Source organism: Lissotriton helveticus, chromosome 3_2 (assembly GCF_964261635.1).
Source record: "Lissotriton helveticus chromosome 3_2, aLisHel1.1, whole genome shotgun sequence".
Classification (NCBI taxonomy): Eukaryota; Metazoa; Chordata; class Amphibia; order Caudata; family Salamandridae; genus Lissotriton; species Lissotriton helveticus.
Window position 1 is genome coordinate 102,128,817 of NC_136062.1, and position 15,983 is coordinate 102,144,799.

Consider the following 15,983-nt stretch of genomic DNA (forward strand, 5'->3'; position numbering starts at 1 on the left):
CAAAAATATAGAATGCTGTCATTCTTGTTACAGGTGGTTTGAGCCTTTTGTCATTCAGTGGTTAGATGAAAATGAAGATGTTTCAATGGAGTTTCTACATGGAGCCCTTGGAAGAGACAAAAAAGATGGAGTAAGTCTCTTCAAAAGACTTTAACTTACTGTTAATAAGTTTAATCACTGCTACAATGCCTGAATGTAAATATATTTAAATATGCATTTCTGATACTCTCTTTTCTCAAATCTAGTTCCAGCCAACCTCTGAACATGCTCTGTTTTCTTGCTCTGTGGTTGACGTCTTCACACAACTCAATCAAAGCTTTGAAATCATCAAGAAACTTGAGTGTCCAAATCCTGAGGCACTTTCTCACTTAATGAGAAGATTTTCAAAGGTAAGATACGATTATGGGAAGCGCTCCTTATTCACCTATTTTGTGGGAGGACGAGAATTTCAAAAGCATTTTTCATTAGCGTAGATACTCACTTTTTTGAGGCAGAACTAGCATCACAATGTGTTATGCCATAATGCATTGACAACACGTCAATCCATTTAGTACTGGAAAGAATTCTGTTAATGTTAATTCTTTGGTCAGGTACACGTAGTCCTTTAACAGGCATGTGTACAGTACATGTTGAGTAGTGTACATTCTTTTGTGTGCAGTATTCACGTACATTATTTTTGTGCATTGTAAACAGTGAGCATATTACTTATGGTTTAGAAAATTTTAGAATTATTTTAACCCTGGTTTTCCAGTATTTTATAATATGAAGCCCACGTTGGTAAAAATATTGCAATTGCCTACTCTTTCTGTCCCATGTGCCTCATCCACTTGTCTGTAAGATATTAGAGCCTTTTCGGCACGGTCTGCGACTGAGTTTTTGCTTTTTTTTAAGTCTTTTTTGTATTAGGGCTCTCTGCACTGTGATACTGCCATACAGTGCCACTGGCACAAAAATTGTGCTTTTAAAACATTTTGAGTCAACTAACATGTGTCTACTGCAGTGTTTATTTACAACATTCACATATGAGGCAAAAAGATATCACTGCCAAGAGCATCACAGTACTCTGGCTGGGCTGCAGTTTAGAAACATTGCTGTGTGCATGAAGAGGGAAAGTATCTTTGCTATTTCAATGTAAAATAAAACTATCCTTATATGTTAATGAATTGCCCCCAAAACATACCTTAAGACCCATGTAGTTTTGTGTTTTTTGCATTCAAAAAGTGACATACTGTATGTTTAGAATCTTGTGACTTCACAGTGACTAAATGTCCAAAAGCTGTCCAACTGTTTAACTGTCCAAATTTAGTTAAATTCTCCACGAACGTCCGTAGACAAATTTAGGCACTTAAATCCTGTTCTTCTTTGTCTTGGAAAATGCAATCAACGAGATTCAATTTCTTTGCCATACAGTTTTAAAAAAGATATAATGTAAATAGGTAAATCATATTCTAGTAACATTTAGTGGAAATATAGCTTTATAAAAAATGCACTTTGTGCTGCCTGACCCCAAACTAGTGCAGAACCAGTTCTGCTACTCATCTCACCCCTAGATTTACCAATTCACATTCCTGTTTGGAGCTGATGACCCTGCTTTCCAGTGGACAGTATCGTCGCTGCAAGGACCAGAAAGGTCAGGGTTATTGTCCACAACGGGCCACTTAACAAGGATTGGCCATTTTAACTTGGGGATACAAAATGAGACAGAGACGATCTTCACCAATTGATTTCCACAGCTTGCCTAAACTCTCTGGTTCTAATTATAGCAGGGGAAAGATGTTCTTTGACCTAATATGGGAGTAGCTAATGACCACAGGTGATTGAACTCTGCAAGACCCTTGCTCGAGAAAGACTTGGCGACTAGAAACCTGGCCAGAGGGCTGCAGGAATGGCATGGAGGAACTTACCTATTAGGTACATGAAAATGGGACTTAGCCTTTTTGTCCACCTCCAAAGGACTGTAATAAGGTGCAATATTTTGGGAAAAATGCTGGAGAAGAAAACCAGATTTGTCTGGTTTGTAGCAATTTGCTACTGTTAAATTGGGTTCAATTGCAGTAAAGGTATCCAGCCTCTTGGTGCTCTGTTCATCTACATCTTTTAGCCTTGCTATTCTGGAGAATTATGAGAACCTAAAAAAGTGAATGAGCCAGAATGTGAAACCTGAGACCAGAGGCATGTGGCCAATCCTTCCCTTCAATGAAGGTCCAACAGCAGATGCGAAATCCACCTTTCTCTTGGCTTTGAAGGACCCTCCTCATCAGCCTTGGACCTTGCACCACTAGAAGAATCTGACTTTCGAAAATTAATCATTCAGAAGTTAAAATTGTTGCCTTACCAACCTGCTTTGTGTCCCTCCATTGTGACTGAAAGAATTTGTACCTGGGTTCTGACAACTGCAAATTGATATTTTTCAGGGGCTCGCTATATTTTCTAGCCATTTTTGCCCTGACATTTTTAACATTAAAATCTAAGGTTCCCCCCAGCTGATTTTAATATTTTTAGACTTTTAAATGTTTCTCTTTTTTCCGTTTGCTGAGAATGGTTCTTTAAGGGGGTTTTTCTGCCATTTGTGCAATAGCTGTCAGTGGTTAAGCAGAGTTTCATTGGTACTTGTGTTCCTCCTTCACAAATTCAAAAATTACTTTCTATCAGTTATGTAACTAGATATGTGTGGGACGTGGATTCTTATGTATTATATGATAACCACATTTTAATTGAATTTCATTTGGTCTTTTTGAACAATCTTAAGTATAACTATTTTTCAAATCTGCATAGATCCATTATGAACAGACAGACACATTTAATGTTGATTAACTTTCAGAAATCTCTTATAATGAATGCATATATGCATAAAAACTATTTGTGTAGGTGTGGCGTACAATGTGTGGATAGTGTAGATATTGTGGTTAGACCTGTCAATATTCAGAAAAATGTGAATTACATTCCTAAGATTCACTAGCTCCATTCTCCATTTTAAATATTTTACCTAGTGAAAAAGATGATGACATTGAAGAATGAATACTGGGGTTCTTAATTTAGCTTCATCACAAATTCATCCAGATTCTGCAACCGGGCCAAGTAGTCATGTGCCGCTATTTTCTTAAGAGATGCATGGATGCATTTTGCCTAAGAAAATATTGCAGCCAAAGAACCCCTGCAGTTTAGAGTATTTAAGGATGCCTAGTTGTTTGAAGTGTTTTTTTAAAGTTTTGGCTTCTGAACTAGTGGCATGGAATAAAAAAAATGACTGAGGACTGCAGCACCTATTGTGCCATTCACTACATTGAAAAAAAAAACATGGTATTAGACCTACGTGCATTGCCGGACTACTGCAACCGTTAAAACATGCAGACAGAAGGAAAACCTTACTTTGAAATTTTAACTAGGTCACCCCTTCCAGCCCACAGTGTGCATGGTATTTAAAAATAGACCATGTAAGAATATATAATTTGCATGTTCCTACAGTGACTAGCCCCCAAAAGCTATTTTCATTGTTAGAGCGGAAGCTCGTTCTATGAAAAAGCAGGTAAAATACAGTTAACATGTTCATTTTGTATACTGGGTTTGGAGTAAGCTTCAGAGACAGTCCAACCACTGTTTTTAATAGCTATTAAAAATTTGATTCAATAGTGAAGATATATTTGTTATGTTGTGTTATGTTATGTTAAGGGTTTTTATAAAGCGCATGGTTTCTCCATCCGGAGTGTCCCCGCACTATGCTTCCATTGGCCATAAGATTTCTGCAATGGAGCCAGTGCTATGATAGTTGTCTAAAAAAGTCAATTTTTGAGATGTTCCATAACTTTGTGGTCAAATAGCTGAAGGAAAGGCCACCGCTAAAGGAAGTAAGATGGCGGATCTCTCCCCCTCATCGGCATGAGCAGCGAGATGCTCTGAGTAAATACCAGTTTCCAGCGTTAGCAAATGCAGTAGCTCAATAAACTAAAAAGATATTCCCACCTTTGGAAGCATTCATCAGCATTTCGCCGCTTTGCCGCGTCGAAGGCTTCGAGGACTTGCTTCCTGGCTGGGGCGGGCCGCAGGGGAGCTGTGAGTGGGAGCCGCGTTGCATTTTCTGACAGTCTCACTTGGCAGCAAGCAGTTTTTTTAAAATGGATAATTGATCACAATTGACAAACTCCCCCCTTTTTTCTCTGGATTTCTAATCGGGGGTTGGCTATATTTATGTACTGAGGGGAAATAGAGACAGATATCCTTGGCTTGGGTCAGGCTAAATGATGGTAGGGACAGGCTAAACTGAGGGGGAGAAAATAAGCGGATGCTACGATCCAGAGGGACCTGTGTGTGGGTACTAATGCGTCTGAAATACAGGTCTTTACCTAGATACCCAGGCGGACTGGTGCGGAGCTCTATCTCTATTTCTACAGCTCAGATTCTGATCCTGACCCTGACCTCTGCAGAAAATATTACAGAGATAAGGGGACAATATCTTCAGCGTCCTCATCACTGGAAAATGGCACCTAAAAATCCTGCCAGAGCTACACGTGCTGTCAAGATTATAGCAAATGAAGAGGTTAACAACCCTGGGAGTGAAGGGGGTGTGTATGAGAAGACTGCTTATGATAAAATAGGACTGTCCGTAATTAAGCCCCCGATACTTCAGCCTCCTAAAACTACTCCACCATTAGGCAGCAAAAATGGAGCCATATAATAATATTAGTAATGCTGCAACTCCAAAAAAGCAACAGAGTAATAATGAGATATTGGAGACATCTAAATGCCCACCTCACAGCAGGGTGGCAGCTCTCTCTGCTCTTGCCCCTAATCAAACTTCTGTTAATGAAGCTATTAAATAAACTGCAGTGATCATTGTGGAACCAGCTGTAGATATAGATGGTGCAGATACAGGTGATGCTATATCAGGTGTTGATGCCTCACTTGATGATCAGGACTCTGTGCAACTAGCCACCGGGATTAATGGTGAACAATTCCCCCAGACAATCTCAAAAAAAGCTCAGCGTCAAAGGCGAGGGAAGAGATTGTGGTAGCTACAGCTATGGCTATAGATGGCACTATAATTGGTGATGACTCTCAAATTGACTCTGAACTCAACGATGATAAGTTCGAAGAAATAGAGGAGGATGTAATTATGAAAACTCATAGCATAAATAAGGGCCCAGCTTTAAAGAAAACCAGAGGAAAATCAAAAAATAAAACTAAGAAAGCTATGCCCGGGATAAAAAACAAACCAATCGCTGATAACAGCCCTTTGAGAAAATGGGTACAAGCCAAAGGCGGGGTTAAGTCAATGGTATTAAGATTATCTGGAAATAGCCCAGGCGAGGGAGCCGCCATTGAAAATCAAATAAAAAATGTCAGCTTACCTGACAATTATACATCAACTAGGCCTTGCCAAAACACACCTTTGACTATACCCAGCACTAAGGATATAACTGAAGCAATTCATAATATGGAGGGTAAAAATCTGGCTTTTCTCATGAATCAAGCAAGAGCCCCACCGCAGAATGAGAACGGGGCGGAGAATGGTGCTAATAAAGAGGATGCATCACTGAACCTGATTGTTCAACTTCTGTATAGACAGAGACAGGAGTCCCAACAACATTATACACAAATGCATGAAGATAATGACAACATGCAACGGTCCCTAACCACTTTAGAAAATAAACTTGGTGGCCTTACGTCAGAGATGACAGAATTACAACAAAGGGTAGCGGATACAGAGGAACTATCTACACGCACAGAAATATGTGTTAATAAGATTTGCCGTCCCAAGGGAGAAGAGATCACAGGGGTTTAAGAAGCCCTCCAGTGGGCGGTGGGCGGGCCAACAGGGAGTGCGGACCGGAAGCTCTCACACGGTCACGCAGGGACTCCTGGGCAATGGAGTCCCTGCAACGCTCGCAGCCCCGCTGTAGCCACTAGCCCAAGTCCTGCACTGTTCCTGCTCTGCTCCCTGCAGCGTCCAATGTCCTGCCCCTCACGAAGGCGGCGAGGTTCCGTAGGGAGAGGTGATGTCCCAAAGAAGCAAGCGCCTCCAGGTAAAAGCGCTTGAAAAGATTTGGCGTCTTTATAAACACTATATTGAGGAAGTAGCCCCTATACTTAGCCAGGTGATCGGACTTACGGGACAAGGGGTAAGGCCCCAGAGTCTTGGACTATTACGCAAATTATATTTTTTTTAAAGAAGGGTAAAGCGGCGGACGAGTGTGGGTTGTACTGACCAATTTCATTAATAAACACTGACGCAAGGATATTTGCTAAAATATTAGCAAATCGACTAGCTCCAATAATATCCACTCTGGTAACTTCATAGCAGCACGGCTTTGTACCAGGCAGGGACACTACAACTCATATAAATACAGCTGCCTTTGATGTTGCCAGGGTTAGGTCCACCCCACTCGGTATGATACTACTAGATGCTGAGAAAGCATTTGACTGTGTGGGGTGGGACTATCTCTGGGATGTTTTGAACAGGATTGGCATTAAGGGCCTATTTATACAATGGATAAGGGCTCTTTATCATAACTCTCGAGCCAAAGTATGTTATGCAGGGGCACAATCGGATATATTCTCTGTCCTGCGTGGAACCCGTCAAGAGTGTCCATTACAAACTTTATTATTTGCTTTGGCTATTGAGCCTTTTTTAGTGGCATTACAAAACAATAGAAATATAATTCCTTTTTCATCTGGTTTAGATACTCTCAAGACGACGGTATAAGCAGACGATATTGCGATTTATTCTACAAATATAGATGAAGCTATGACAGGGATTACTACTGAGGCTGGGAAGTTTGGCATAGTATCTGGCTACAGGCTGAATACTAATAAAACTTAAATAATAATAAATTATAAACCAAAGGACTCTATCCAGGGTGTGTGTAAAAATGCCATCTATCTGGGAGTTAAAATTTTCGCGTGTCCAGAAGAGTCAGCCACACTGAATTACAAACTATTGCTAAAGGAAACAACCATTACTTTAAAAAAGTGGCATAAGGTTCCACTTAGCTTAATAGGCAGAATTAATTTAATTAAAATGAAGATTCTCCCCAAGTTTATTTATTTATTTCAGTCTATTCCACTGCGCATTAATAATCTTTTTTTTAAGCGTCTAGATGGTATACTAAGTAGCTTCAGTTGGGGGTATAACAAAGCACGGCGTACAATAGAGTTAGTTAAACTACCATATGTAAATGGTGGCTTGGACTTCCCTGATTTTAAAACATACTTCTGGTCAGCATTTCTAGGGCGTATCCATAGTTTGATACACCCTGATAAAGAACCCTTTTTTTATTATACATTTATGTTGGGAATAGAGTCTAAAATGTTCTTATATAGAATCAATGACCCGAATTATTTTAAGCGGGTCAAATTCAAGATTGCACGAGATATTGCATATATCTGGAAGGCTATTGTCAGTAAATTTCAAATGCCGATATATCACCCAAAACTACCATTATGGGATAATCCAATTCTCCCCGGTATTTTTCATGATAGGGCAGGGAGACAATGGGCACATTGTGGGATCAAAGACTTAGGGGATCTATATGACAACACAGGCTTCTTAACGTTTGTCAAACTTCAACTTTTGTATAATGTCACCGAGAATATGCGTTTTAAATATTATCAAATCAGAGATTACTTTCAACGTAATCTTAAACTTACTGAACTGACTGATTCTAGTATGTGGGAATGTATTCGCTTAATAAAAGATAAATCATTGATCAGTTCTGTACATAAAAAAATGTTATTCTCAAAAGGAAGGTGATTGTGGGAAATTAGCTTTACGCTGGAGTCAGAAGTTGGGGTCTACCATTTCTGCTAATTTAATATGTCTCGCATTTGATACTATTAAGAAAACAGTTCATTCCACTAGCTTAAGGTTACAATCATATAGAACTATATGCTTTCTTTATTATACCCCTGTACGTATTTCAAAATGGGCAGTAACTAATTTAAATAACTCAGATAATGATAGGACTAGATGCCCGAAATGTGACCTATATGCAGCAGACTTAGAGCATATGTTTTTGGGGTGGAATAGAAAGGATTATGTCTCAGAAACTTAAAAGATCTGTTTCTTTTACAGCTATAGACATTTGACTGGGCCCACAATTTAGTGACCATAATTCTAGAGAACTCTTAAGTGTTATAGTGGCCTGTGCTAGGCTAACTATTGCTCGTGCATGGATTGCTAGAGATTCACCTTCGACAGAATGGTGGGCTACAACTAAGGATACATATAATATGGAACACACCTTAGCTAAAACTCAGGTTGTAAAAGCACTACGCAAATTAGGAAAAATTTGGGGAGAACTTGTTTAGGTATCTCTATTAAAACCAAGCCAGGATGTTTATAGTAAGCTTTATATGTGAGTAGTGGGTTGTTAATTAATTAATTAATTAATTAATTTATTATTATTATTTTTTCTTCATTGAAAACTAATTTCGCCCTTGTTTTTAATGTGCATTTACTTTTATAGTTTAATATGTGTTTTTAACCTTGCTGTTAATGCGATCTCATCTCATGTCTTTAATAAAACAAATTAAAAAAATTAAAAAGATTTCTGTAATGGAGCCAGTGCTATGACAGTTGTCTAAAAATGTCAATTTTTGAGTTGTTTCAGAATGTGGTAAGAGGGCGTTCTAGTTTCAGCTCAGAAGGGAGGGAGTTTCATAACTTTGTGGTCAAATAGCTGTTGGAAAGGCCACCCAAACATGCTTGTTTTATCTTAGGGATCACAGTCAGCACTGCCACTGAGGCATTTAATAGGATGGTACCATTTGTTCAGGGGCAAAAGGTAATGACGACCTATCTGATTCAAGATGTTATGGCTGATGCAGAGTTGCCGTAAAGTAGCCACTTTCCCAAAAAAGTAAATGTACTTTTATAGGTTAGTAATCAGTAAAACTAGAAGGAGAGGTGTCTTTTGATCCTAGGGTTTAGGGTTTAGTTTCAGTGGAGGCCCCAGATCTATTTTAGAGTGGTTTATTGGGAGGGAACTGCTCATTATCTCAATGAATCACAAGCTCATCCCATGGCTAGAAAGATTTTGGTTGGCCTCTGGGAAATTTTGCCCATTCGTCAGGAATCCCACCCCACTGGCTAGGTAATTAAACAAAAGTAGCACCTCACCCAGAGCTCCACAGAACACATTTTGGTCCTGTGGCAGTTAGGTGTCAGAAGTCAGAGTACACAAACGTATATTCTATAACACAGTGTATATTTTGGTGGTCTTTTTTATTTCTCAGCCGGCTGGCCTCTACATCGTTTTAGCGTTAGAGCCAACACGTGTTTTGTCTTATTAGGGTGTGCCCCACGACTTCCTCAGGGCTGAATGTTCAATATAGTCTAGGTGCTGGCTTCGTCACTCAGTCTCAGTTGTACTTCCGTCCTGGACAAAATCAATACAAATCTTCAAGAGCTTCACCACTATCTTCGACCTATGTCCTTATCTTATATATCATGAGTGTGTTAAATTTCAAAAGTTGTGAGGTATCCTCTAAATCCAGAAAAATCCTCCCTGCACTGGACAGTATGCCGCCCTACGACGTGGGAGTGAGCACTAACCAGACCCTGCTGCTGTGGAGTGAGTTCTGACCCCCAAGAGGTACCTCTCTAGGTTTTGGACTTTTGGCTACTATCAGGGTGTATTCCTCAAACCTGAAAACTGCAAGAACTGGACTCCAGATGAAAATCTAGAAGTTCTGGGCTCCTCATAACCTAGAGCAGGCTCATTGCAACAGCAGCAACTTGGTTTGGGATTTTTCTGGTGTTGCTGTTTCACTTTATTACTGTTTGTGAACTTCATAAATACTTCATAGGTTTCTGACTGATTTTGTGCAGAGCTGCCAGAGGGTTAAGCGCAGGTTTATTTAGTGTTTTATTTGTGGTTCGCCCTTGAAAGAATTGTTTTTATTATTTGGATTGGGCTCTCTCCCTCCCAACTAATAACCCAGTTACATACAGTTAACTTTGCTATATCTGAATGTGCTATTATCTTGAACAACAAACATTAGATCAGTAATGTAAACCTATTGATTGCATAGAGCTATTTTGATATTTCACAGCTTAAATGCAAAAGTATCACAATGTAAATGTTTGTTTACTTCTAGACTATCAATAAGGTGCTTATTCAGTATGCGGCAATCATTTCTAAAGATTTCAGTTCATACTGTGGGAAAGAAAATGTGGTAAGTAAAATGATTACTGTTGTTGAAAGAAATGTTTTTTATACGTAGACGAGTATCGTGAAGTGTCCTAGTGCATTATATTGATTCAGGATCAATGTTTTTTATTTTCAGCTGCTTCGATCACATGGTTTAATGAAGTTTTTTTGTGAAGAAGTAAAAGTAACAGCAATGCCAATATATTTCTTGTATAACAAACTGCTCTCACATGTTCATAAACTGAAGACATGACCTTACTTAGTGACACAATTGTTCTGACAGGCCCTAGCCTTCTCCTGCTGACATAGCCAGACAGGCCTTTTATTCCACCAGGCATTTTCCTGGTAGGCTGGAGCCCTTGAAGTACGATTTTGAAAGCACAGGGCCGCCCCTGGTGCCTTTGTTCCATTTCCCTGCTCCATGAGTGCCATTGCAGCAGGCATATAGGAGATTCAAGACCTAGAGAAAGAGACGGAGGGAGGAGGAAGTTAGGAAAAAAGCGATTCGACTGAGAGAAGAGAGAAAGAAAGTGGAAGGAGGGAAAGAAATTCTGTGAGAAGAAGGCAGCAGCGGGCCTGGGTTGAGCATTTTTGCCAGCGCCACTTTTGGTTCCGCAGTCCAACCCTGCCCCATGAGCTATAGCAAGACAGAAGCAGTAAAACACAATTCAAATTAGTGACTTTAATCACTTGGCTCACGGACTATCTAATAAATGGCTTGATTGACAGTTGAAGTTAGGCTACTAGTTTCATGTTTCCATCTGCTTAAAAAGCTTATTCCGCCATTCAATACTTTGCAATATAAACCCACAATAAAGGGCATTGTCAAACACCATCACTCTATATAAGTCTGTTAATTTGATATTTCATTCTTAATGCAGTATTTGCTACCGTTCCTTTCTTGCTCTTTTTGCTTGTCTTTTCCACATGCTATCAATATGTAACGTTTATGTAAAGACATATTTTACAAGTGGTTCATGGTTTGGGGAATGCAAACCTTTTTTAAAAAACTAAGGGGCATATTATCAAGGGGGTTTATCTCCGCTTTTTTGGCTTTAAAAGCCAAGAAAGCGGAGATAAAATTATCTCCCTATTACCTAGCTGTCGCTAACACCAGTTAGCGACAGCTAGTAGGAGATAGCGACCATCTTGGGCCCCACTTTGCATGTCAGTGATATTTATCACTAATGACATGCAAAGTGGGCGTGCCAAGATGTTAGCGACTGGAAACAGTCGCTAACATCGCTATCTCCTATTACCAACTTATGGCGATATGAATATCTCCAAAAGCTAACACCTGCCCTGAGCAGTTCTTAGCCATGTTATCCAATGGGAGGTGGAAAACATGGCTAAGAGCATTAGCTACGTAATGCATGAATATCGCTGACTTTTCAGCGATATTCATGCATTGCGGCCGATTTTTATCGCATTTGCGATAAACCTTGGTAATACCAAGGTTTATTTGCGATAAAAATCGCCGCAGCTCAGCGGTACATTTTTGTCTCTAACAAAGCAATAGCGGTAATTATCGCTATTGCTTGGTAATATGCCACTAAATATATGTGATGTCACTTCTTCATGGTGATGTACCTTGTACAATAAAAGTAGGTCTGTGAGAACCTTTGGTTAAACAGATGAAATCTCGAATAATTTCTTCTGAGACAGTCTAAAGTGGTTTACGACAGCCTAGATGGGCACCATGATTCTGTCTACACTGCCAACCTACAGGACCTAAAACTGTCTTTATAGACAAAAATTGAAGAATTTAAATGTGTTAAGTAATGACCAAAGTGTACTTGCAGGTTAAATCAATTGAAGCTCCCAGGCAAATGAATGAAGTGAGCATTTGAAGACATGGTTAGCATTTCAGTTTGTGACTGACATCAAACTCAGAATATTTATGATTGATACCAAATAGGGGGCTGCATTACCTATTCCTTGGGGGGTGAAAATCGTGGAAGCTGTTCCCACTTGCCATCAGCCTAGCTGCTGCCGCCTACCTTTCCTCCCGCCGCCGCCATCCAAGCAGAGCGGCCGTTGAGTGGAGGAGAAGGACTACCTCCCCCAGACTCCCCAGCGGCACTGTCATCAGCCGCCTGCCGCCAATCACACGCCTGGAGGCGTTACAAGTTCTGGACGCAGCCCCGGTGGAGCGGGGGCTGCATTACCTATTCCTTGGGGGGTGAAAATCGTGGAAGCTGTTCCCACTTGCCATCAGCCTAGCTGCTGCCGCCTGACCTTTCCTCCCACCGCCGCCATCCAAGCAGAGCGGCTGTCGAGTGGAGGAGAAGGACTACCTCCCCCAGACTCCCCAGCGGCACTGTCATCAGCCGCCTGCCGCCAATCACGCGCCTGGAGGCGTTACAAGTTCTGGACGCAGCCCCGGTGGAGTGGGGGCTGCATTACCTATTCCTTGGGGGGTGAAAATCGTGGAAGCTGTTCCCACTTGCCATCAGCCTAGCTGCTGCCACCTGACCTTTCCTCCCGCCGCCGCCATCCAAGCAGAGCGGCCGTCGAGTGGAGGAGAAGGACTACCTCCCCCAGACTCCCCAGCGGCACTGTCATTAGCCGCCTGCCGCCAATCATGCGCCTGGAGGCGTTACAAGTTCTGGACGCAGCCCCGGTGGAGCGGGGGCTGCATTACCTATTCCTTGGGGGTTGAAAATCGTGGAAGCTGTTCCCACTTGCCATCAGCCTAGCTGCTGCCGCCTGACCTTTCCTCCCGCCGCCGCCATCCAAGCAGAGCGGCCGTCGAGTGGAGGAGAAGGACTACCTCCCCCAGACTCCCCAGCGCCTGGAGGCGTTACAAGTTCTGGACGCAGCCCCCGCGTCGCGGGACGCGCGCGGGTCGGCGCCGGGAGATGCCCGGGACAAGGGCGGGACCATCTAAGGCCATCATAGGCCTGAGGAGGCCGGACCTGGCCAACCCCCCTTTGATTGGAATTCTAACCAGAGGGGAACGGACTTAAGGTATAAACTTCCTTTTCCCTATTGACTTCTTCATCCCCCTTACAGATCTCTCCAAGCTGTTACTGTTGCGGATTTGATGAACTACTCCTGGGGGAGGTGATATTGCTTCAGTGCCCACATTAAAAAAGCTGGTTCGCTATGAACTGCAAGGGGGCTATTAGAAATCTAGACATTCAGAGTAATTCACTTAGGGGAAAAATGGATTATTACATTAAATGCTCTGTTCTCCCTATTGCCCGTGAACTAGAGAGGATTGAGAGCTCGGTGGTTATGGACAGCTCTCCGAGTGTTTGTTTGTCTCCGCAGACTTCCGCTACGACCCAAGCATTTTCATTACTGGAGGAGCTAAATAACATGTGCAGATCCTCATACGCACCTGTGTCATTAGAAGGTTCTCAATCTAGAGCTCCCATTTCCACTATACCAATAATTAGCCCTAGGACCAGATCACCATCTCAATCTATCCAAACCTCACAGGCTACCCCACATGTAACACGCCCAAAGGAAAAACCACACAGCGCTGATGCTACTCAGGTCCCATCCATCCAGGTGTCCCCCGCTAAAAGGAAGAAGGATGAGGTTCGAAATTCGGGGAGGCAGACCAAACAACCAACATTTTCCGCAAAATCCCCACTCCCTAATACTCCTAGCATTGTAAAATCTAAAGATTTTACCAAAGCCACCTTATTGGCCTCGTTTGAAACTTTGATCAAATCCATAATTGCGCCGTTAATTGACAAAATGACCAGCTTAGGGGATAGACTTTCAGGGGTTGAGGAAGCAATCAAGGTAAATTCACTATTTTTAAGAACAAAGGCAGGACCCAATCAGCCACCATGTACCTCTCGTCCACCACGTCCAGGCCCCACAGAAATATCCTAACCCACCACACAAAGCAAGACCATTCACAAACAACCAGTAACCCCATATAGTAAAAACCCAAACATCTCGAAGGCAGTTACATCTTCACAGAGCTCCCAGTCTAGAAAAGGGCTAAATGAAAAAATGCTATCACACAAGGGAATAGAGGTCAATTCCGACAATGCGCCCCAAAAAACCAAACACCTAAATTTACCACCTGAGGCCGCTCCTTTTGTGTGCGTCATCTCAGGTGTACCAGAACTCTCACTGGGGAAATACGAACACAATCAAGAGCTAAGAAATAAGGTAGTATTTTGGCTAACCAAAAATAGATCTCTCCCACCCAATATTGATGGTACTATACTTAGCGTCAGAAGGGTGGGCTGGTTAGGACCTCTCCCGAAATATATTGCGGGTGATCTGGTACTTGTCAAATTCAGGAACAGGCATATCGTCTCATACCTTCAATCTCGACAGCCTCAGCTAGGAGATGGACCTATATCCACTTGGAGTTTAACTGATTTCTATCCCAGAATTTTCCATCCTCTGTCGTTTGCCAAAAAGAACATAACAGCCTTTTGAGGGCCAGAACTGGCCATGTCTTGAGTGGCCGATTTACTCCCACATTTAATTAACTCATTTTACTCTTCTGTTCTTAATGTTTAGTTGATTTATTTTATTGATTTTTGTTTAACACATGTCACTTTTTATAAAATGGAATCTATTAATGTAATTGTTTTATTTTTGTTCTCTGTACTGTACATGCTTTTATGAAACGTTTTTACTTTTCGAATAAAGCTAATTGAATTGAATTGAATTGAACAAATAGCTCTCAGAGCCTTTTCATTCTGGAAATGTTTAAGGCTTTTCCCCTGCAACCGGCTGGTATCCATGGTAGTAACGTAAACAGAGCATCCCCAAAGAATTATGGGGTGTTCGGAAGGAGGTTTTGGGAAGCATCATTTATTCCCACAGTGTGCATTTTGTTTCTGACTAGTGTCCAGGACTACGTGATTCCATGCAATAGTCTTGTGTAAGTAGTGGTATAAAGGACATCAACATATTAACTCTAAACCAAATTCAAAATGGGCACTGACATGTTAATGGGACCAAAAACAAAATCAGTTCTCTCATCAGTGAACCTGATTATACAAATTGTGTAACCAACATAGACGTATTAAACAGAAATATTTGAAAAAAGGTGGAGGAGAGGATTATGTTCTCTCCCTCTCTTTAGGACTGATCTACTATCACTGATAGTGTTGCATTTGGCCATGCATCACCCTTTGAAGTATACCCATAGGAGAAATCAAAGGCAGGCACTCTGTCCTCTATTCGGATTGTAATTTGGGTTACAATCAGTGCTTTAAATGGGAATAAAATACAGTGCAGGTACTCGTTTAAATGTGGCGAGTGAGCGGGGCTAGGGGCATGGCCAAAGGCAAAGCATGACTACTTATTGACTTCTATACTAGTTGTAGGACATACCAAAACATGTGAAATGGTTTCTATGAACAAAATAGTTTAAATCGTTACACAAAACAAAAGACAAATGTATTGATATTTTAACACATCCTGGTTTTGTATTATTTCCAGCTTGAATACTGTTATTTGCTGTTACTTGGCACATTACTATATATTCTCCAGCATGCAGACAAACACAGAAAGAAACCAACAGATGTACACACACAAAGCATTCCACACATTTCTTTTAATGTTCCGCCATTGGTGTCTCGATTTCCTCCCTCTTTTCTCTCACATAAAAACACGCACAGGTAAACAGACAAACATAAGCAGACACTTGCACAAAATAATCGGGTGGGATTAAAGCCATTTTAACCTCCTTATGTCCTATGGCTTTCTTAATTGCACTGTCACGGGCTGCCTCGATTCCTTTCAACACAGCGTGATGGTGAACACCCAGATATCATGCAAATGAGCCCACACTGAATAGCTCAGCGGGGGCTCAGCTCACGGCTACGCAAGTGCTTTGACTGTCAGAGA

General features: G+C 41.4%; 1 protein-coding gene across 1 annotated transcript in view; it reads left to right on the forward strand.

The window, feature by feature from the left end:
• The window catches only part of UNC13C (unc-13 homolog C), a 1,503,140-nt gene that overhangs the window by 1,140,251 nt on the left and 346,906 nt on the right, over window positions 1-15,983 (forward strand). The window contains exons 20-22 of the mRNA XM_078684856.1: window positions 34-130; window positions 246-389; window positions 10,096-10,173. Coding sequence (XP_078540982.1) covers window positions 34-130; window positions 246-389; window positions 10,096-10,173 — 319 coding nt within the window. The remainder of the gene's footprint in view (window positions 1-33; window positions 131-245; window positions 390-10,095; window positions 10,174-15,983) is intronic.